This window comes from Pagrus major, chromosome 16, assembly GCF_040436345.1.
Source record: "Pagrus major chromosome 16, Pma_NU_1.0".
NCBI lineage: Eukaryota > Metazoa > Chordata > Actinopteri > Spariformes > Sparidae > Pagrus > Pagrus major.
In genome coordinates, this window is record NC_133230.1 from 4,950,525 (window position 1) to 4,971,646 (window position 21,122).

The 21,122-nt window shown below is 41.6% G+C and overlaps 2 protein-coding genes across 4 annotated transcripts; both read right to left on the bottom strand.

Moving 5' to 3' along the window:
• Positions 1-10: 10 nt before the first annotated feature.
• capn3a (calpain 3a, (p94)) lies at positions 11-11,482 on the bottom strand. 3 transcript variants are annotated; one of them, XM_073483664.1, is made up of 22 exons: positions 11,231-11,482; positions 10,679-10,748; positions 9,517-9,635; positions 9,175-9,308; positions 8,729-8,897; positions 8,518-8,601; positions 8,325-8,419; positions 8,145-8,222; positions 7,860-8,020; positions 7,541-7,710; positions 7,182-7,193; positions 6,799-7,007; positions 4,584-4,620; positions 4,179-4,277; positions 4,128-4,142; positions 3,980-4,037; positions 3,527-3,591; positions 3,133-3,201; positions 2,528-2,606; positions 2,098-2,214; positions 1,777-1,835; positions 11-898 (listed from the first exon to the last, which is right to left on the bottom strand). In XM_073483664.1, exons 1-22 carry the CDS (start codon positions 11,480-11,482, stop codon positions 872-874), a joined length of 2,178 nt encoding a protein of 725 aa, XP_073339765.1. In that variant the 3' UTR covers positions 11-871. The 3 variants fall into 3 exon arrangements, with proteins under 3 accessions (XP_073339765.1, XP_073339764.1, XP_073339763.1); XM_073483663.1 differs by lacking the exon at positions 4,128-4,142 and having other exon boundaries at positions 4,200-4,277; XM_073483662.1 differs by lacking the exon at positions 4,128-4,142 and having other exon boundaries at positions 4,200-4,371; positions 4,576-4,620.
• A 1,623-nt stretch (positions 11,483-13,105) lies between these two features.
• On the bottom strand, positions 13,106-20,938 carry ganc (glucosidase, alpha; neutral C). Its single transcript, XM_073483666.1, has 25 exons — positions 20,702-20,938; positions 20,362-20,421; positions 20,145-20,247; positions 19,774-19,901; positions 19,413-19,589; positions 19,281-19,302; positions 19,119-19,188; positions 18,257-18,353; positions 17,948-18,131; positions 17,531-17,669; positions 17,144-17,379; positions 16,908-17,034; positions 16,502-16,581; positions 16,254-16,397; positions 16,062-16,158; positions 15,867-15,968; positions 15,593-15,767; positions 15,375-15,443; positions 15,159-15,223; positions 14,998-15,074; positions 14,841-14,915; positions 14,648-14,761; positions 14,213-14,325; positions 13,934-14,037; positions 13,106-13,577 (listed from the first exon to the last, which is right to left on the bottom strand). The coding sequence occupies exons 1-25, from the start codon at positions 20,728-20,730 to the stop codon at positions 13,468-13,470; spliced, it is 2,697 nt and encodes an 898-aa protein (XP_073339767.1). The 5' UTR covers positions 20,731-20,938; the 3' UTR covers positions 13,106-13,467.
• Positions 20,939-21,122: the final 184 nt, after the last annotated feature.

Consider the following 21,122-nt stretch of genomic DNA (forward strand, 5'->3'; position numbering starts at 1 on the left):
CCAAAGCCTTAATAGGAAAAAAAAAAATCACAAAAAAGCTGCAGTCCAACCCATTAGCCATATTCTTTCAAATCCATATCTGAACCTCGAACGTCGATGTTTCTTCGTAAAAACTTGTCAGCTCCACAGTTTTGTTCTTAAATCTCATCCATCCACATGAAGAGCTGAAACACAGGCAGACTTGGGACATGTTGTCGAGGGGTGGGGGGTGGGGGGCTTTGAGATGAACAAAAGAAGCCTGAGATTGCCGACTGGTCACGTGACTGATTCTTGAGGCCCACAAAAATCCAAGCAGGATCGTTTAATTCACAAAAATAAGTGATTAAAAACAAGATGCGGGGCAGAGAGATCTGTTCAGGAGGCCTGGAAACCCTGCAGAAAGTGTTGGTTGTTTTATCAGAAATGTAACAGGTTGTAGGAGTGTTTCACAAGTTTATTCACTGTCCACCAGAGAGCCCAGTTCACTGGAATGAACACAGGAAAAATGACCTTGCTGCTCAGTTTGATAACAGAAGAAGAACATAAGGTGGTTGTTAGATGGAGGTTTGTGAGGTATTGTGACAGAAAAAAAAGAGGTTGTGTGTGTTTGATGCCTGAGAAAAGTACCGTCCAAGTGTTTTCAAGACTGATATTTCGATGGTAATGGGAGGACAAGAGCAGAGAAAGGAAATGCCTGAGACCGAGATAGAGGCAAGTAAAACTGAAGAGATGAAAATGGAAGAAGCGTGTTGAACATGTTGGAGGATGTTGGGACTGAGGGAGGTGAAGTGGATGAGAGCTAACGACGATCGGGCACACTGAATGTTGAGGTAACGGCTGGCAGGTCTGGTCCTCGTGTGGAGTGGAGCTCACCTGGGAGAAGATGGCCTGTCTAGGCGTACATGGTCAACTGGAGCCACTGGGGATGAAAAGGAGGGAAAGATTCAATAAGTGGTGTTTGGTCCTTCTGACTGTGGCTGGATTTCACTCACATTACAGTTGAGAAAGGAAAATAAGCTCATATAAATTTGACTTTTGTTTACTAAACCGCACAATTATAATATTATACACTGCCAGTTAGAGTAAGACTAAAACGGATTCCTTGGGAGTGATGTACAGTGTTGTATTATAGGTGATACAACTCAAATATTCACTGTGATTACAAAGTCATAAATCTGCAAGAAAAAACAGAAATTCTCTGAGATTTTCTTAGATTTTCCAATTATAGTCGTGAATTCATGGGAGGAAAAAAAACTCACAAAACAGGTTCCTTGAATAACAAAGCATACACTTTTTAATTAAAGTTTTCTCTCTGAATAATACTCCCTCTCCAGTTCTTCTTCTTCTCCTATTTAAACTACAGCAGCCCTAATAAGCCGACATAACAACAGATAAAATAATACATTTATGTTATGTTTAGTACCAGCAGTTTTATACAATGGCTATTCTTCCTGGGTGTGTAATGATTTATATACTTCAGTAAAAGTACTATATGAGAGCAGTGGTTTCCAACATTTCTTTCCAAGGACTTATTCTTGTCAGGTACTTTTCTCTGCTCTGACCGAAGTAAAGCTGTACAGCATTTTAACATATAGAAAGCCCGTCTGTGTCTGATAAGCAGTGGTGGAATGTATCTATATGTACCTTAGTAGAGTACAAATTCAAGGTACTTGTACTTCAACTTTGTACTTCAACTGCATGACATCTTAGAGGCAAATATTGTACTTTCAACTCCACTAAATTGTATTCAAGTTTTGTGGAGTGACTTCACAGTTAGCATGTTGTCGTAGCTCTTACCTCCAGGACACTGAGTCTGATTGTACCGTCTCCATCCTGATCAAAGGCCTGGAACGCCCCTGAAGAGAAAAAGACATCACGCTGCATCTCTGATTCAACACAGGGGTGACACACACTTCATACAAGAGCCCGTAGAGTATACCAAACTCATATTAACCAAGCCGGATGGTGCTTTATTCAAAACATTAACAGGGGGTTAAAAAAGAAAAATATTAAGTTTGTAAAAGACACACAAAGTAAAATACTGATGCAAGGCTGGAAGGACACTGCAGCGTATCGTTAACTTATGTTAGTAACGGTGCAGGTGAGGCACTGACTTACTGAACATGGCTTCGAGCCGGACCAGACAGCTGATGAAGCTGTCGAAGTCGATGTTCATGTTCTCGTTTGCGTAGCGCATGGTGATGATGTCGTACAGCTGGTTGTTGAGACGGAAGCCTGAGCGGGACACAAGACACATGACTGTACAGTGACAAGAACATTTAGAGGATGAGTTCAAGCTGTAGGTTCATCTGCAGCACACACTGAATTAAATCCTACTGCCTTTAATCAAACTTGTGAAGTCTGGATCTTTTTTTTAAGTGTTTGATATACGAATATTGTAATATTGAGCACAGACACCTTAATTCCACTTACATTGTATTATAACAACATAAATCTAACAAATATCTCAAAACCTGTGCAGAAACAAACTAAATAACTGCAAAAATCTATATGCAGGTGCAAAAAAAAAAAAAATCTGTCGAGTTACCTGCATCATTGACAGCATTCCTCATCTCGTAACTGTTGATGCTACCAGACTGGTCGGCGTTATAGTGCTTAAAGATTCCCTGAAAAAGAGAAAGTGTGTGAATGCCTATCACCCTGCTGGGAGTAAATTAATCTTTACAGATTAAAGCCCAGGACGAGTAGTAGACAAGTAATTTGTAATCACTGCAGAGGTCCGCTGTGATTTCAATCACATGCAATCTGCCATGCTCGAAATTTGTCATATTTTTCTAAAATAATTTAGCAATCAAGCCACAGAGCATCTGTTATTGATCTAAATGAGCTGCAAATATGTATTTATGCTTGCAACACATGCAGAAAGTGGGCAAAACAACTCTAAACTATATTATTAACGTAGCTGCTGATGAAGAAGAGATGCTCCAATCCTGAAACACTGATGCTACACAGAGCCTTGACATCATATCCAGGTGATAATGCCAGTAAATTTGAGTGAAAAGTACACATATATAAGAGGTGATACTTGTCCTGTACAATAAAGGCCTTAGTTCAACTGTGAATAATGTTGTAAAGTGTTAAAGTGTAACTGCTCTTATATAAAATGAGAGAGAAGGAAAACTGAATTCCCACCTGCCACTGTTTGATCTTATTCCACAGATGTCTGAACTCCTGAAGATTGAGTCTACCTGTCCCGTCCATCTAAACACAAGCAGTTAAGACCAAAATCGTCTAACGCATCAGTCAGTGTCCACTCAGAAAACAACCTGCTTCGTATTCCAGTGTTGGTCTGTGAAAACAACATCAGCTTTCCCACAAAGTGAGTTGTGTTTTATGTCAGTAAGAGACTCTATCAAGCAGATAAAGACAAATGTTTGATCTATTAGGTGATTCGTCACTGTGTTCGTGTGGTGAAATCAGGCCTAGGCCCTGTGAGCGTCCATCACAGACCCCGCCATTGGGTCTCGGCAGGTTGTGCCTCCTACAGACAACACAGCCAGCCCGAAGCACTCGATACAAAGGATACGTCCATCAGAGCAATCATGCTCCTGCAGCTCTCCAGGCTGAAGCCCTCTGTGTTCAGGTCCTTATCTGGAGGGAGACACAGATTGAATTTATTGCAACTGTAGGGAGGTGATTCTTCCAAAACTCTCTTTCAGAATAAGTCTAAGAGTCGGCCAGCAGGACACATTTTGTCTTTGATGTTGTTCGATGAGTGTGGGATCATGGGAGTTGTTCACCACTGCCGATGATAATCTAGCTGACATGACTCAGGCAGAAATGTCCACAGATGAGGTAATGTATTTGTCGATGATTTCCACAGAAGTTATGGCAACGGGCGACCAAATGCACCGTTCCCTCAAATAAAGATACAGATTTCTCTGGGTTTGAACATTTAGGATACATCTCCAATCAAAACACTCTAGATGGATAAACAGCACTACAGATGAGAGGGAAAATGCGTATTTTTTTGACTCACGTTTGGTGATCACTCTGTTGAGAACGTTTTTCAGCTCGTTGGCTGTGATTTCCATGTCCTGCGAGAGAGACCAGAGCGGAGGAGGAAACAGTAGAAGAAGAGACGAGACAACAATTAAAATCTCACTCACTGATACACATTTTCACACAGAAGTACATGAGGGCTACACTGTTCATTTTGATCGTTTTTAAAAACACACTATGGGTTTTTTTGTACTCACCTCGCCAGCTATCTCCTGAAAAATAGTCCTGAACTGCTGGTCCTCCTCGCTCTCTTCCCCCGCTGAGGCCGGCGCCGGCTGAGGCGTCATGGAGCCACGAAGTAGAAAGAGAGAAAGAGACGAGAGGGAGAAGATGTGAAAGGAAAAATTTGTGAAAAACTTTATTTTTGACCTGGCATTCAGCACATAAATCCTCCTATGTGTAAGAAATATCTTTTTAGGATTAATGAAGGAACTAAAATGGAAGGATTCACTTTAATTTCTGTGTTTTTTATGCAAGAAAAGCTTTAATTGCAAATGGGGATTTGTATGCTTGTTGTTTAAATACATAAATCGTCAAATAATCGTCCTTGCAAAAAAGAAAAAGCAAAAAAACACACTTACCACTGGATGATCGGCCTCGATCCTGTTCTCTATCTCCCTGGATGAAGACGAACAAACAGCAGTCACGATGGTGACAACAACATCTCATCTGGAGCACAAGCCTGTGCACTCATCTGTTTACTACAGCCAATCATGTTATTCTCAGCAGGTATTCAACAAACAGTTAAATAAGTCTGATCTCCTGAGACTTAAACAGGCATTTATTTCATACTCACGCTGGACTAAAAAGGGCAAAATGATTCCACAATTAAAGCTGCAATTAAAATATGTTAGTTTAGTACCACCTGTTGCTTCTTCCACCAAGAGTACTGTCTCTTGATTTTTCTTATTTTGGGCCATCTTGGTTGTAGAAGCTGTCGTCCTCTTGATTTTACATTTTAAATTAGCATTAAAGTAAGTTTGTCAATTAATGAATGACTATGTGCTAACCCACACCCTTCTGGTGCTCAAGTAGATTTGAACTATAGGTATTGATATTATATAATTTGCAAAGAAAATGGTGAGCTGTTTGCTGTTCACATCCGTCCCACAGCCCTGATTCACAGCCAGGTCCCGGTCCATCAGAGTGCAGGCGGGCTCTGCATGCTGTCTGGTCCTCCAGGGCAGCAGGCGGAGGGACGGTGGGTGGATGTTTGTTGAGGTTTGAGCATGCAGTATTGAATATTTTGAAAGTTTACCGGTGCATGCCCAAATCTGAAGTCGCTTGTCCTAAAAAAGATTCCATAACAGCTTCGAACTGGGGCCGATTTCTTCCAGTTCTACAAATCAAATTGCCGTTAAAATTGTTTGTTCTTGGTGGTTTGTGTCCCACCCACCAAAGCCCCCCACCCTCAGTAACAAACACACAAAACCCCCACAATCACCGTTAAACTCTGTATTTTCTAGGCTAATTCAATCCTGCTGCTGCTGCTGCTACTTTAAATATGAAAAGTAGGGCTGGGTATTGTTGGAGATGTATCTACAGTGGCTTATTTGAACTTTTTGTTATATACATTCCACTATCTTATAAGATAACATTCATGACTTGGTTTATTCGTGTTTAAAACACAGATCTTCTTTTGTTCTTGTGCAGAAAATTGTGCCAAAAAACTCTCGTCATGATTTCTGCTTCAAAAGACTTGCAACCATGTTGAACACTCCTTAGAAATAGTAACATTTTGAGAACAAACTGACTCTTAGAAGAAATACAGTTTTGATGATTTGAAGCGTCAAAACAGTGCAGCTCAAACCATTTTTCATTTGATTCCTCTACTTAATTAAGACCCAGTGTGGGTTTGAGTGCACAGGTAATAAAATAGTAGTTTATTGGGTTGAAACAAATCGTCAATAAATCAATTTGTTGATAATTAATCAAGTAATTTTGTAAGCAAAGACAGTCCCACCATCTCATTTGTGGGTATTAAGTGGTTTTCTTTGTCTTACATGGCAGTAAAATTCATATTTTAAAGTTTTGAACAGTTGAGACAAAACAAAATGAGACATCTAAAGACTCCCTCGATCGGGAAACTGTGTCATTAACTTCTGAAATTAACAGTTGGATTCTGGATTATTTGAGAAAATAGCTGATGGATTCATCAATAATGCAAATAATCAATAGTTTGCAGCCCTGAGTAGTGTTGCATCTCTTTGTGAGGTGAAAATGTTTTTTCACACATAGTAATGTTCAATTTATGTCCTGAAGGAAAACACTTTATAGTAAGGCCCTTATAATAATAGGCCCAGTTTTAAATATTTTTCTATTTTGACATTTCTACGTAACAAACTCAATAAATGTGTTTGTAATGCTGTTAGAAATAATTAAAAGAAACTTATACGGCTTTAGTATGCAGTATGTGAACAAAATTCTTAAAAGTGCTCATTAATATCTAACAAAAGGACCTATAAGGGGCTTATTACCTTTAAACTAACGCTTATTAGAAGGATCTCAACATAATTTATCAAAACAGCCTCTTGATCTTGATGTGAATCCCAATTTTCTATTTTAATACTACCTAAAAGTGCCATGAATTGACATAGTTCTGACATACGTTGTATTTTAATACCCAGCCCTACTAATAAACATAGAAACAACATCAATAGACTGTAATAAGAATCCACTAACAATCATATCTAACTCTAGCTACATTATTGCTGCTGGGGGAAGGTAACGTGCCCATGCCCTCCTCTTACCCAGCTCGCCCCCTGCAGGCCACCCTGATCACCCTCACCCACTCACTCTGAGGTGTTTCTCTTTTCAGAGAAGACTCGCAGGATGAACTCTCCCTCCTGGTGCGGCTCGTACGTGGAGGGCACGATGACGTACTCCCCGGGGGTCAGGCGGAAACGCTGGGTCACCTCGCGCAGGTTGATGTAGGACTTGCAGCGAGCTTTGGAGGAGCTGAACAAGAAGAAGTCTTTCTGCATGTGCTGCTTGTTCCCGTGCATCTGGAGAAGAAATAGTAGTATTCACACTCTCATAGGTTAGTCAACTTCAGGACTGTTGCATAGAAACTGGTAAAGATGTATGTGGATGAAAAAATGGATATAATAAAAACAAACTGTGTAATTAACTTGCGAACTGCAGCTTCACTGTGAGAGTTTCATTTACATCGTCCTTACCTCCTTTGGCACCTGGAGAGAGACAGAGGCAACATCAGTGTTTGTGCCATTAAAGGATGCAAAAGAAGCTTTTTTTCTCATGGTTTCAAAGTTATTAATGCTATAAAAAAGAGAGGGAAACGTTCAAGATCTTTGATTACATATGTACACTGCATTAGGATCATTGTATGGTAAAAAGAAAAGAAAATTACCGGTTTTTGAGGAGTTAAGAAACTGAGAGCGTCATTATCATTATAAGTTAGGAATCAGACTCAAAAATCATCTTTTCTTACAAATAAAGTACCTTTAAAGTCACAAATGTTCAGAAAAAAAGAAAACTTGGATATTGCTATAAAATCGGGTGATCAAGAGCAGGACACCTCATAAATGGCGAATCCGATGGTGAACAGGTTGGCTCCCATCTTGCGCTCTTTCCGCCTGTTCTTCTGCATCAGAGCCACCACGAAGGTGCAGCCAACTTCGTTGTCCTCGGGATCGTCGTCCTCCTCCAGCAGACGCAGGCGGTACTGAGGGTTGGTCCAGAAAGTGTCTGCAGATTTCACAGGTGTAGTGTTAGCCATTTTATTTTGACAGTTCTACTTTTTGAAATAAAGTTGTTTCATCAGTGAATAAAGCAACAACTGAGACCCCCTCAGTGATCGAGCTCTTCAGTTGGTGAAAAAGGTGTGACTGAGGTACCTGGATAGTTCCTGCAGCCTCCAGCGGAGCAGCCTCTCACCCAGCGACCTTCGTTCACAGAAACCGTCCACTTGTGAATCTTATCGTCCTCCAGGGCGTCAGGGGTGAGGTTACAGATCTCGATCTTAGTGTAGTTCTTCTTGAAGTCCTCAAATGACATCCTAGATGGACAAAGAAGAGATCGGGACATCTCTAAATGTAGCATCACAGTTTGACAGTTTAGCAAAACTCAGAGCCTCGTCCATTTTTCACAGCTGTAGTTAAACCGTTAAACATGCGACTTACCAGAACTCTCCATCCTCGGCACTCTGGTGCTGCAGCTTCTCTTTTTCAGACTTGGAGAGCGTGGCCCACTCCTTAGAGCTGTTGGAGAGAAGGCAGACACACATGTACAATCATCAAACTCTCACTCAGAGCAAAAAAACAGAAAAATAGGGCGAGGAAAGACATTTAAAATCTCCTCACTTGTCACTCCAGGGACCGTTCCATTCCACTTGACCCCACGGGTTCCTGAGACGCACCAGACGGACTTTAGTGTCCTTGTGCTGAGACGGTTTGCACTGCAAGAAAACACAAAGATGAAGACAGTCTTGTCCTGCTGAAGCCATTTGCAGTACATTACACACAATATTGCTTTGTTGTGGATCACGAGCTTTACCTCCTCCACTGCTGTCACAGAGTAGGCGTGACCCTTCACAAGTCCTGTCACAGTACGAGTCTCAAAACGAGCAGGAACCAGTGACTGCAGACACACAGAACACATGTTGGACCAGTGTGCTTACAGATACGACAGACTTGTTTCAACCAGAAGAGGTCAGTGAGACAAAGCTTTTCAGTTTGGTCTTTACTCCTAACAATGTCTGACTCACATCGATGGAGCAGCCCATGAGGGAGCCTCTCTCCAGAGCTTTCTTCATGATCTTGTAGAGCTCTTTGGGAGCCTCCTTCATCTCGTAGAACTCAGTGACTCCACCGGTGAAATCCTCCATGGCCTCGGTGGTGTTTCCACCCTTCAGGGCCTCGTAGGAGCCGTGCAGCCTGGATGGAGTGGAGCACAAATGTCACATTTAGGAGAGAAAACTTTGTCAAAATCAGTTTTATTTCAGTCTGTGTTACTTCACTCTGACTCTTGTGCTGCTATCGTCTTAGACTATACGTCTAAATCACAAATCTGCAGTCCGGTAAAACAACAAAGGTGCTCTGTGTAGTTCCTGACTGTAGCTGGACCCTGTTTAAAGAGGAAACCGCACCAGAAAACGCTCAGTAAAAAAGCTCTTCTACCCTCCAACACAGGATGAAACAGTGTAGTTCTCACTTGGCATAGGCCTTCTCCAGCAGGGCACTCCAGAACTCGTTCCTCTCGGCGGACTTAGTGAAGACCAGCTGGTTGTTGAAGGTCGGGATGCGGTCGTCAATGACGACATCAACCCAGTCGCCATAACGCCAGAACTGAAGGGCAGGAGGGAGTAGAAACAGTACTGAGGATGGAAGGACTGTCTTCGGGATTATCTCTTATTATATTATCTCATGTTATATGTCCAGATTGTGTCTATCCTCATCCGGCATGTAGCTGCTTTGAAGAGGATAAAATGCTAAAAGAAGGACTGAGTATTAGCCTGTAGACTGAGTGTGTACGGAGAACTGGGATGTTTCTGACCTGGAAGTGGAAGATGCCGCCATATCCCTCTGAGAAGCTTTGCTCCTGGGGAACAACGCGGTACAGAAGCTTCTCATTCAAGGTGAGACAGGCGATGGCAGCCAGCAACCAGCAGTCACCTGGACACAGAGAATCAGCTCATTTTACTTCACGGAAACACAACTTTAATGTCTCGTGATACAGGAGAGAAATTCATACGTAACTCTTGGGCTAATGCATGATTTTAAAATATATACGAATATGGTTTGAGGTGAATGTGCTCAGCAGATCAGGACTGGAAATGTCGAAACTTTTTTACCACAATCTGATTAACATTCTGTCTTTGCCAAATTCCTCCAGTGTGGATTTCCTTCATTCGAGCACTGTGATTTCACTCTCAACACTACATATTTTGTTTTTGCTGGAGGAAAAGATCGCTGCCGAGTGCTGACGTTTGTGTTTCGTGATTGTCCAGGTGTTCGTGTGTGTGTGTGTGTGTGACAGCTGCGTGGCTGGAAACAATGTAAGTTTTTCAACAGGTTAACAGTGCCTGCCAGGACCTTTGTCCCTTTGGTCCCCTTTATTTGCAGTCCGAACTGAACAACAATGAGAAGTGCTGCTGGTTGGATTCCCTTCCAAAAGAATAAGCACAATATGGGGAGGCCGCTGCAGGCAGGGAGGCCGTGTGCGGGGGATCGATGGGATATTTTGCTCCCCTGTCACCCTCCAAAGCTGCCTGAATACAGACTGTGTTTGCCTGTTGAATACAGTATGTTTAACCTCACACAGTCCTGTCACACTCTTTTTGTTGTAACCACTTTTTCCCCAAAATTCCTCGTGTAATTTTGCTTCTGTCAGTAAGTTTTAACAATACCTAGAAACAATCAAAGCACCAGAAAACAATGACAGAGCAGCATTCAAGTGTTTTTAAACTGGATTTCCTACTTTTAGTCGTTCTACAGATGTTCTCTTCTTGTTATTTTAACATATTAACAATATGTTGAAGTTGATTATGAAGTCAGTCATCATTGAAAACTTTCCCTTTCATCTGCTTCACTGTAGTTTGGTGCAAAAAAATCAAAGTAATAAAACTTTTGCTGCACAAAATGTCAATGTCAGCCAACACTGTGTTGCTATGATGTAATTGCTGTGCCCAAAGTGTTAAAAAGAGGCATAATTTTACCAAGATCTCCCTGGCAGATGTCTGTCCTACTGGCTCCTCCAACAATGAACTGAGGGTTCTCACAGATTTCCTGTAGACAACGATAAACAAAAAGAGTTAACTTCAGCGAAAGAAGGAGAAATAATCCATCTAAGAGCTGCTAGGAATCTGATTTAGCTAGTTTGAGGCTTTTGTATCGTCTGCTGTACAGATCGTTAAACTCTCTGGGACAAACTTGACAAACGCTGACAATTTAAGCATCTTTAAAAGGATAAGTAATAAAAACATCCTTTATATTAGAGCCATTAAGCCAGGAATCATGATGGCAGATTAAAGTTGTGCTGCCACACAGAAACTTAGTTCCAGTCCATCCGTGTAGGACAGGTGGCGAGTGTTTTAATCCCATCAGCATCTCCAGGTCAGATCCCACAGCAGCAGCAGCTTCCCATGCAGGTTTGATGTCGCTGCATATCAAAAAATAACGTCCCACCTCCCACATGTGTGATCCATCCCCTCTTTATTAAACTTTGCGTGTAGCTCCGTGTGCCAACCCGGTGTAACCCCCCCTCCTACCTTGGGCCTCTTCCAGACGATGTTCTTGACCTTGTTGGACTTGTGTCCGAGCTCCTTGAAGCCCAAAGACTCCACAGTGGCTGGGAAAGACTCATCCTCAAACAGGCCCTTGCTCCCAAGGCACTCCTGTCTCAGGACGCTGAAGTCCTGGCTGTTGAAGCGGAGGGGCTTGTTCAGAGACCCTTCCCCGTCTCTCCTCTCTCGTTCCCGGATCAACCGGTCGCAGAAAAAGCCAGACGGCGTATAGGGCATCCTGTCTCAGCTGGCTTTTTTCTTTTTTTAAAAAAAAAACTGGCTTTTGCCACTTGTACTAAAGTCTTACAAGCCTAAAAACCCTGGCATAAATCCAAACAGCTAATGTCTGATTGGCTCCTTCTTTGTGTGACGTCCCCCTCCCCTTCGTCACAGAGCAGATGCAAAAGCTCGCTGTGAAAGAGACATTCACTCCACGTGCATTCACCTTTGCATTACCATACACACACACACACACACACACACATATGCACAAAAACTCACATTTCACATAAACGTCTATTTGTTGCTCTCCCATTGGTCGAAGCGGACAATGATCTCTCTCCGGCTGTAGTGATACGTTGCCATCATTGTTGGGTGACACAAAGGCCAGCGGGCCGCGCCAGAGGGCATGTAAAGAGTGGTCGGTAGATGCCCTGCCTCAGCAGAAGGCATTCAACCCCTTTAAACCTCTTCTCAATGGAGCTCAGCGTTGAGCAGTCTCAGCATAACCAGAGCAGGCTAATGCTATCAAGAGGAGTATCATCCATTTTTAGCTCTGCTCGGAAAAGTACAAATTCACTCCCAGCGTACAGTAGATGATCACCAGCCACAGTGTACTGAATGTGTGTACAGTGGATCATCACTGTCTTCAAGAGCAGATGAGAGCAAAAGACTTACAACAATCAGTCTGACATGATGATTCAGAGGTGGTTCTTCCTTTCAGGTATGACCCACATTCAGGTGGAAAAAATGCAGAATACCTAACAATTTGAGAACCACCATAAAAAATAACTAGGGGTCGACCGATATGGCTTTTTCAGGGCAATACTGATTATTAGATATCAAGGAGGCCGATGACCAATATTTGTAACTCATCTGCAGTAAAAATGAAAATATTAGTATCAAAATGTATAAGTACAATTCATTTTGAGGTACTTTAATTGAGTATATTCATTATATCTCCTCTTCAAGACATGTATTTGATAAATTTAGTTACTAGTTGCTCTGCAGATTCAGATTATTTGATCGTTTATAGGCTATTAATTGTGACAGATAATGTTATGGGCCGGATATTGTGTGAGAGGTTGTGTGTTGCAAAAAGCACATTTTTAACTCTTTTTTATCGACAATCTGACAAAAAAAGTCGGCCTCGGCCTCTTGTGTCTCCGTCCCTCTTTTCTCTTTTCTTCCTTCTATAAAGCGGTTTGTAGCTTTTAAAAAATGTAAGGATATGAGCGCTTCCTGGACTCAAATTAAGATTGCTAGAGGTGCTCTTTGGATAGAAATACATGCAGACATAAAAACCACAAGAAAACTCCTAGACACTCTCTTTTTAAACAATTAAAATGTCTTTAAAGTCATGCAACTGGTTAGTAATTTGGGAGCGTTTCGGCTGAGTACGTCTGACGACCATGACATGACGATAAAGCGCCTTGGAGTTCTCATTTGATGTTTAGTAAGTAGCATTTGTTAAATAATGTGCTACATCATTAAAAACCTTGGTGGCTTGATAGATTATTGTACTACTATGTGTCAGTCTTGAGTAAGCAAACATCTGGGGTCAGGAGGAAGTCAGGTCGCACATCACACCAACACAACGCAGTGGTGAGATGCTGAACATAAATGAGGGTCTGCTACGAGTGACGAGTTGCAAATCAGTTTGACATTTATTTAGTAAACTTTCACTCAATAACTTTAAAAAACATATCATTTCTCTTTGATTATTATTAATTACAATTTCATCTTTCACAGATTAAGGTGCGTCTGGATGTAAAAGAATTACAGAATTCAATGGGCTCAAGAGGTAAATCTGAAGTGAAATAAAAATAAATTAATAAAAACATAATTGTGGTTCATATTTTCCCTTTTGCACTTGTGCTGAGACCTTTTTTGTTAGCTACACATGTGCCAATTTGTCCGAACTTGACTTTAGTCCTTTACATGATTCTCACATGAATAAGAAATCCAGAGGATAATCAGTGACTGACACGTTGACAGTAAACCTACAGTATCTGTATCTCCCAGTCCTTCGTCACGCTGAGGTTCAGGTTGCTCACTGTCAGCATGCGGCTGGTCTCCGTGTATTGAAAAGCAGCAGAGGAGTCTTTAGCACCTGGTGACAAAAATAAAAGATGTATATCTAAAGATGTATGTGTCATTGCTTCATTTTGCTGCTGTAGAAATATATTTCCTTGCCTCCTCTTTTAAATCACTTCTTAAAACCTATTTTCATAGACTTTCTTTAATGCAATGGTTGTTGTTTTATACTGCTTTTTATTGTTTTTATTGCTCGTATTCTTATTATTTCTATTATGTATTGTTGTACTGTCTGCTTAGTGTTTGTCATTCTGTTGTTTTAGGACCCTGAGTATCCTGTTTTTGCTTTGTTTGTCAAAGCACTTTGTAAACTCTGTTTATAAAAGGTGCTATTATAGTTATTATTACTACTACAATGGCAGAGTTCCTCACCTGACAGATGCACAACCACTGTGGACGGTTTGTTCTTCACCCCGAGGACGGTGACTGACTGTATCACCGTATCACAGTCGAACGTTCCTTCTTCACTGGCAGGACTGCGAGACGCAACGACAGATATCAAATGATCACGTGTGAAGAGTTTTCAGATCAAAAATTCAAATTGTTTGAGCCCTCAGCTTTCATGACCGTAAGTGTTCGGTTTTTTTCCAGCTCCTTTCACATGTGGTCTAAAACTGGATCCTTCTTTCAGAGGTGTGAGTGATGACTCACCGGCAGAGCAGACGGCCTGACAGCATGTTGAACTTGCGCAGGCAGAAGGCCTTTCTGTCCCGGTAGCTGAAGGAGTGGCCGTCGTCCAGGTACAACTCACCATCAGCGAGACCCTGCAGAGAGAAGGGGCCGCGGTCAGGATTTTACTAATTAAATGATACAAATGACACAGGTCTAAACTTATAAAAAGTTTCATTTCTAAATGTTTTGTGTATTACTGTGTAACGACTCAGAAATAATGTAAACATGATCTGGAAGGATCCATACTGTGTTACACGCTGCGACAAAGAAAACATTTGTAGCTACATCTCTTCTATTCAGCAATAAATGTTTTCTCAAAATGTTTCTAATATTTTAGCCATCACTCATTATGTCAACAGAGTTTGTCTGAGGTATATCAACACGAGCCAGGTTCACACATCTGTTGATGCTCACCTGAGAGTTGAGAGCCACAGTGATGTTGAGGGGGAGCTCCTTGAATTCGGCTGAACAGGAGCCGCTTCCCACTGACCTGCAGACCACCGAGCCGCCTCGCTGGAACACAGGAACCTGCACAGAGGAAACACCAGGAAATTAATCTCAGCTTCCAGAATATAACATCTGGCTATTACTACTGACAAACACTCACTGTGTCCAGGGTGACTGGAAGAGTCAGAGTCCTGCCTCCTTTATACACCTCTGCAGAGTGGACATCATACCACACCTACAACCGAAACATACAACATCCTCATTGAGGTGTATCATATATTAAAACATATAAATGTGTCACCTGGTGGTTGATTTACCTCTTCAGATCCTGGAAGTAAGACTTTGATTTCTTCAACACCCGGTTTGATTACAGGACAGGCCAGCAGAGCTCCACCTGCATGATGTAGACAGTTAAACTAAGAGAAAGTACAGGAAGGTACACTGAGTGAAGATGCAAAATTAAAAAGGTATTCATCACCAATCATATACTGGTTGTCCATGCTGAAGATGCTCTCTTCTCTCTGGAACTCCACCCACAGAGGTCTGTACAAATTTAAATAAAATGAGCATTTCTATATGTTTTGTACACATTTAATATATCTATAAAAGTCGTTGATCTCTTACGCCTGAAGCTACAGAGGGTTGCTGGGGCTTACAGTACTTCCCCTGAGCAGCAGAGGGCAGCAGCACTTACCTGAGTGGAGGCAGACCTGAGGTGTGAGCCTGGTAGAAGAGAGTGTACCAGTAGGGCAGCAAACAGTACCTAAGTACAGAAGAGACAAGAGAGTTAAAAACCTGCCTCTATCCTGGGATCATTTACACATAACTGTGTCTTATTGGATGCATCAGAAAAGAAAACTGAGAAACACATTACAGATTTGTAATGCATGTCTGAAAACACCTTTAACATACCTCTGTTTGATCACAGTGCGGATTGCAGCGGTGACCTCCTCTCCAAACAGCCAGGGCTCCCGACGCTTCGACCAAATTGCGCAGTGACCTCGGAAAAATGGCTGCAGAGCTGCTGCCTGGTACCAGCGCACCAGCAGCTCCGGTTCAGGGTCCCGGAAAAACCCACCGACATCGGCTGAAACAAGGAGGAAAATGAGAGACTGCAACTCAAAGGTGTTGAGCACATCACAGTGCTGCAAGTCTTGAAATTCACAATGAACAATACTAAGCTCACCTCCACAAAATGCTATCCCTGTGATGCTTAAAGATAAAAGCATTGGAATGGAGATCTTCAGATACTCCCAAGTGGCGACGTTGTCACCTGTCCATACTGCTCCTGCAGCCCCAACAAGTTCAGTCACAGAAAACAGTTATAGCAGTTAAGGATATAAATACATCGCAGTTTATTTTTCAGTTTTTTAAAATGTACCATATCTCTGTGACCCAGCGAAGAAGGAGCGTGTAAGGACGAAAGGTCTCTCTGAGCCACCTGAGCGAGCTATCAGACCCTCCGCTGTGGCCATGTGCTGTGAGGCAACAACGGAAAAAACTTTGCATTGAATGTTAACATATTAGATTACATACATGGAAAATATATCTCTGTTGCATCAAGTTAAATCACCTGGTAGAAGCCGTACAGGTTGTGTAATTCCCGGTGTTCCCAGCCCCCATAATGCACTGCGTCCTTTGGCATCGTCTGCTCGGGCCCACCGAACACAGACGGTTCATTCATATCATTCCACAAAAATAACGATGGCGTTGATCCCTGCATCAGACATAAACAATTCAACCACGGCGTATCATTCCTCTGGTTTAAGATCATATCCTGGGGTTGCATATACAGTATACATAAGTGAATTTCTTTCTTACCTTGTACTCTTCCAGGCTGAAACATCCGGAGTACCACGCTCGAGTGTCTGGATTGCTGAAGTCAATGTAAGAGCACGCACCTGTGAGAGAGGTTATAAAATGAGGTTATCATTTTATTTACATTTTCAATTTTATTAATTCATTCTTACATTTATTATATTTATATGCTTATTTCTGTATTTTTTCTGTAACTTACCTTGTGCCTTGTATTCCCAAACCCCCATTTATAGTTTATAAGTATTAACTAAAGCCTACATTTATTTTAAATATTAATTTTGGTGCATTTAATGGCATATCAATTTATTTCTTGATTTATTTTTGATTTGGGTATTTTTACTCCTTGATAGGCGTCATGATATTAAGCGAGATTTCATTATGTTAGTTCAGAATTAAATAAAAACATTACCAGGCCAGCATGAGCCCAGATAGATCTGCCCCTCTCTGTCCCGCACAAAGTGCCCTCCCTCTCGGGCCTCATTGTACAGCAACCAACCAGGATCAAACTTGAAGTGGGGATCACTGATAACCACCAACTGAAAAGTAAAAACACAAACAACAAAAATAAGCAGAATAAATAAACTACATTTGTAACAAGTGACAACCAAATGAGGCTGTATATATACGATGCATTCTGAAAGTGACCTTTCTGTTCTTCTTCTGTAGGTGGTGCTGCAGATCAGCTGGTTCAGGGAAAAGTTCAGGGTCCCAGGTGAAGTAACGCTTCCCATCCGTGTGCTCGATATCCAGCCAGATGACGTCATACGGAATATCGTGCTGATCAAATCCAGCATCTACTGCCTTCACGTCGGCTTCGTCGTTGTAGTTCCAGCGGCACTGGTGGTACCCGAGTGCAAACAAAGGGGGTAGGGCTTGATACCCTGACAGAGGGAGGGAAGAGAAATATGAGTCTGAGTCAAGCTGATGGATGATGTATGGGCATAATGTCAGCATCACATGGAGGTAACATGTGGAGGAGATTGACTTTTTTAATTTCAAGACCAAATAAATACATTCAGGCTGCATACACACCTGTCAGCTGAGCAAACTGGGAGAAGAGCTGCTGTGGACTGGGCCCGAGCAGAACCACGCAGTCAATCACACCACTTTCTGACAGCCAGTGTACGTCAGTCTGCTTCTGGACGCCCTTCGCTGGGGGTGTTTGGTCATCCTGGGTGAGGTAAGGGGTTTTTAAGTGGTTATGAATGTGTAGTTTGACACGTCTTCTAAAAGGCTTTAACTTGGAAATGGTTTCTCTGGTTTAATTAAAGTTAAATAAACTTTTCTGTCATCTGTTTTCAACCAAAAGAACCTGCAAAAGCAACACCAAAGGACTGGACTTTAGCTTGCCCGCCAACATCTTGTACCCAGCCTGGGATTTGATACAAGAATTTCACCTGCTCCTGAGAGGCAGATATGGTATAAGAGCAACACTGGAACAAGGGTTACCTGATGCTCAGATGGGCTGTAATGAACGTTCACATATGTTTCGGATGCATTCAGCCAGAATAAACCCAAAGTCCTGTCGGGCTTGTGGGCAACCAACAGCGGCACAGACCCGTACAGGCCAAAGCGGCTGTACACGTCATAGGCAAAGACATCCAAGTTATACAGCCGATACGGTTCACCACCTCTGTGAAATGAACAATCAATTACATGATGATGATACGTGATGGTGACGTGCAAATAAATGAAAATAGATGTCTGTACCTTCATTCTTTGCTACATGCATTCGGTTAAAAAAGACCCTGTGTGTACCTGGTGTCTCTGAGCTGAAGGTCATCAGCGTGTTCTGGAAGACCGTACACATGACTGAACCCGTGTAAACAAAGGTCCGACCCAATGCTGCTGGGACCTGGAGATAAACAACATGAATATTTTAACTTTCATTCATGTAATTATCTTTGTACTGATGTGTCTTTGTGGTTTTCTGAATAAACTACAATGTACTTTATGTATTTCTGACTTTCCATGCAAATCTAATACCTTCGTACCCAAATTTGAACTGAAGTTAATGCATCTTTGACTTTATAATCCAATTCATTTGTAAGATCTGTCACTACTTTTATTAAGGTTTTAAGACTTTTTAAGTACCTGCAAAGACCTTGTTTCATTTTGTCAAATTCCTCTTTATACATTTGTCAGGAAAGGTGCTATGTCAATATTATTATTATGTAATTATAATATGTATTATAAGTAGAATCATAAATAATACTTAAAGGGTTAGGGTTAGGTAAAGGTGCAAATACAAAATCAGAATATTAATATTTACAATATTAATGAGGTAATAATACAAAAAATATATATAAATATTTATATTGTCCACAACTGAATAAACAAGCTGTTCTCAAATGGAAAATAAGGTCCCAGAACACTGTTTGAAGCCACAAAGGTGGCAGGGTCCGCCACACATAAACAAAGTAAAACAGAATGAAATGTCCTTTAAGGTCAGTTTGTTTATTTAGTTTGTTTAGACATTAAAAAAATAAATCAGTCAAAGAAGAGCTCTAAAACTACATAGTGCACCTTTAACTGTGTTACAGTGTTGGATGAAGTTCAGACAAGACTAACCGAGCAGACTTAGTCTGTCTTTTGAAACTGTAAAATAGCAGACACAAACCGTTGGCTTTGATATCCACGAAGTCCCTGAAAGTCTCTTTCCATAACGAACTTGTGTGGTCCTCTTCAAGCTGCCAGAGGAACAAGGATAGAAAAGAATAAATGTATTTATAGACCAGATTAGGCTTCAAGTAGGAGTAATATTACATTTGTATTCTCGTACCTCACTGCCATCAGAGGTGGCCCTAAGGACAAACAACAAGGGGAGAAACACAAGATAATGTCATTTAATTCCCCTCTTCATGTGTTATTGTTTTTTTTTTCCGGTTAATCATCCATTCCCCGACAGCCTCACCTGGGTGGATCCTGCAGAGTCTCGAACAACAGTTTGCCTTTAGAGTTGAACGTAACCATCACTTCGTCTTCACACAGGATCTCCAGACGGAAAGGGAAATGCCACACACGAACCTGGTGACGCCCTGAAGACCAAGAAAGGGTGACAGAGTCCTTTGACTGTCTCTCCACTCTCATCCTGCCAGATAGAAGAAAAGGTCAACCATTGTCAAAGTGCTGGAGGAATTACACACATCAAGATGTCACCACAACAATAAATGATTTCTCCAACAAACATGGGAGTCACGGCTGTGCAACAAAACACAGGCAAAAAGCTCGGAGTGAATCTGAGGAGTGAGGAATGATGCAGATGCAGCTCTTACTGGTCACCCTGTGGTTCCTGCACAATCACATCTGGAACTCGGTAGCGAGCTTTAATGGGCCGGAGCTCGTCGATTAATATCCTCACGCTGTCGTTTTTGCAAGGTGACACAGAAAGGAGCAGTGACGTCTGTGAAAAGAGAGGTTTTTTTTGATTATTCACACTGTGGGGAGATTTTATTTGCATTTTTAACAATGCCAGTGAAGCTTATCAGGCATTATTCACCTAAAGGGGGGGCTGGGTTTAATGTAACTGTATTGCCCTTCAGATATGCATAACACAGTTGAAAAATACCAGCAACTGTATAAAAATAAAAAACAGGAAACAGACCATCCTTCGCTTTCGTTTTCCAGTAAATACAAGTGTTCAGACCTGTGAGTCAGGCTGCAACAGTTCAAAACGTGCCCCCTTCTCTGTGAGCACCATGGTGTCCAAAAGGGTGCGATACTGCAGGTTGGGGCCTCGGATCTGTCGCCTGAAAAGTGACAACGACACGACCAGTGATGACAAGAAACTGATCACACACAAAGGTCAGTTAATGGTGCATGCTTACATAAATACACACATTATTAGTGAAAATAAAACCTACTTGTAGAAAGCAACATCATCACTTGTCTTGAACTTTGATTGCTCTGCAGGGACTGCAGCACTGAGGAGCAAGCAGAGAGAAAACTAAAGAAACACATATACAAAGCACAGATTTACATTTTTACAGATACACTTTATTGCAAAATTAATGGGTCACCTAACACAGCAGAGGAACTTAAAATCTGCACACAAATTAGCACAAAACACACGTAATGCAGTAATGTAAACATAGACTACAATTACATACACATTGTAAACACACTATATGGAGACCTGACTACTCACAGTGTCTTTCTGCACACACGTGACACATGAGAAGTCTGGAAACAGCTGGTTGTTACCTGACAGTGGGTTGGCTCACTTCCGCCATCTCGAGCAGAAACACAGACAGAAGATATGAGCAGGTAAAAGTCGCTTGTGGTCTTCAGGAATGAGAATTAAACTCTTATTTTCTGTGTTGACTTGTCAGCTCTCTGCAGCGCTGAAGGACCGAGCAGACCTGCCACACCACCCGCACTTCCGGTGCGGATTTTCACAGTAAACCTCAACCTACTGAGGTTTCTCATCACCTTCAGTTTCGTTTTTGTTAAACACTTTGTACTTTCTAATTGCATGTCTCCACTTAATCCCTGATGTGAATAAACCCTTAGAGCATGCGCATTAGGACCCATTCAGACCAAACTGTTATAATAATATATATATATTAATATTATTTTTTAACTTTCACTGGGTTACATCAACCAACATCAGTCCTGATAATAA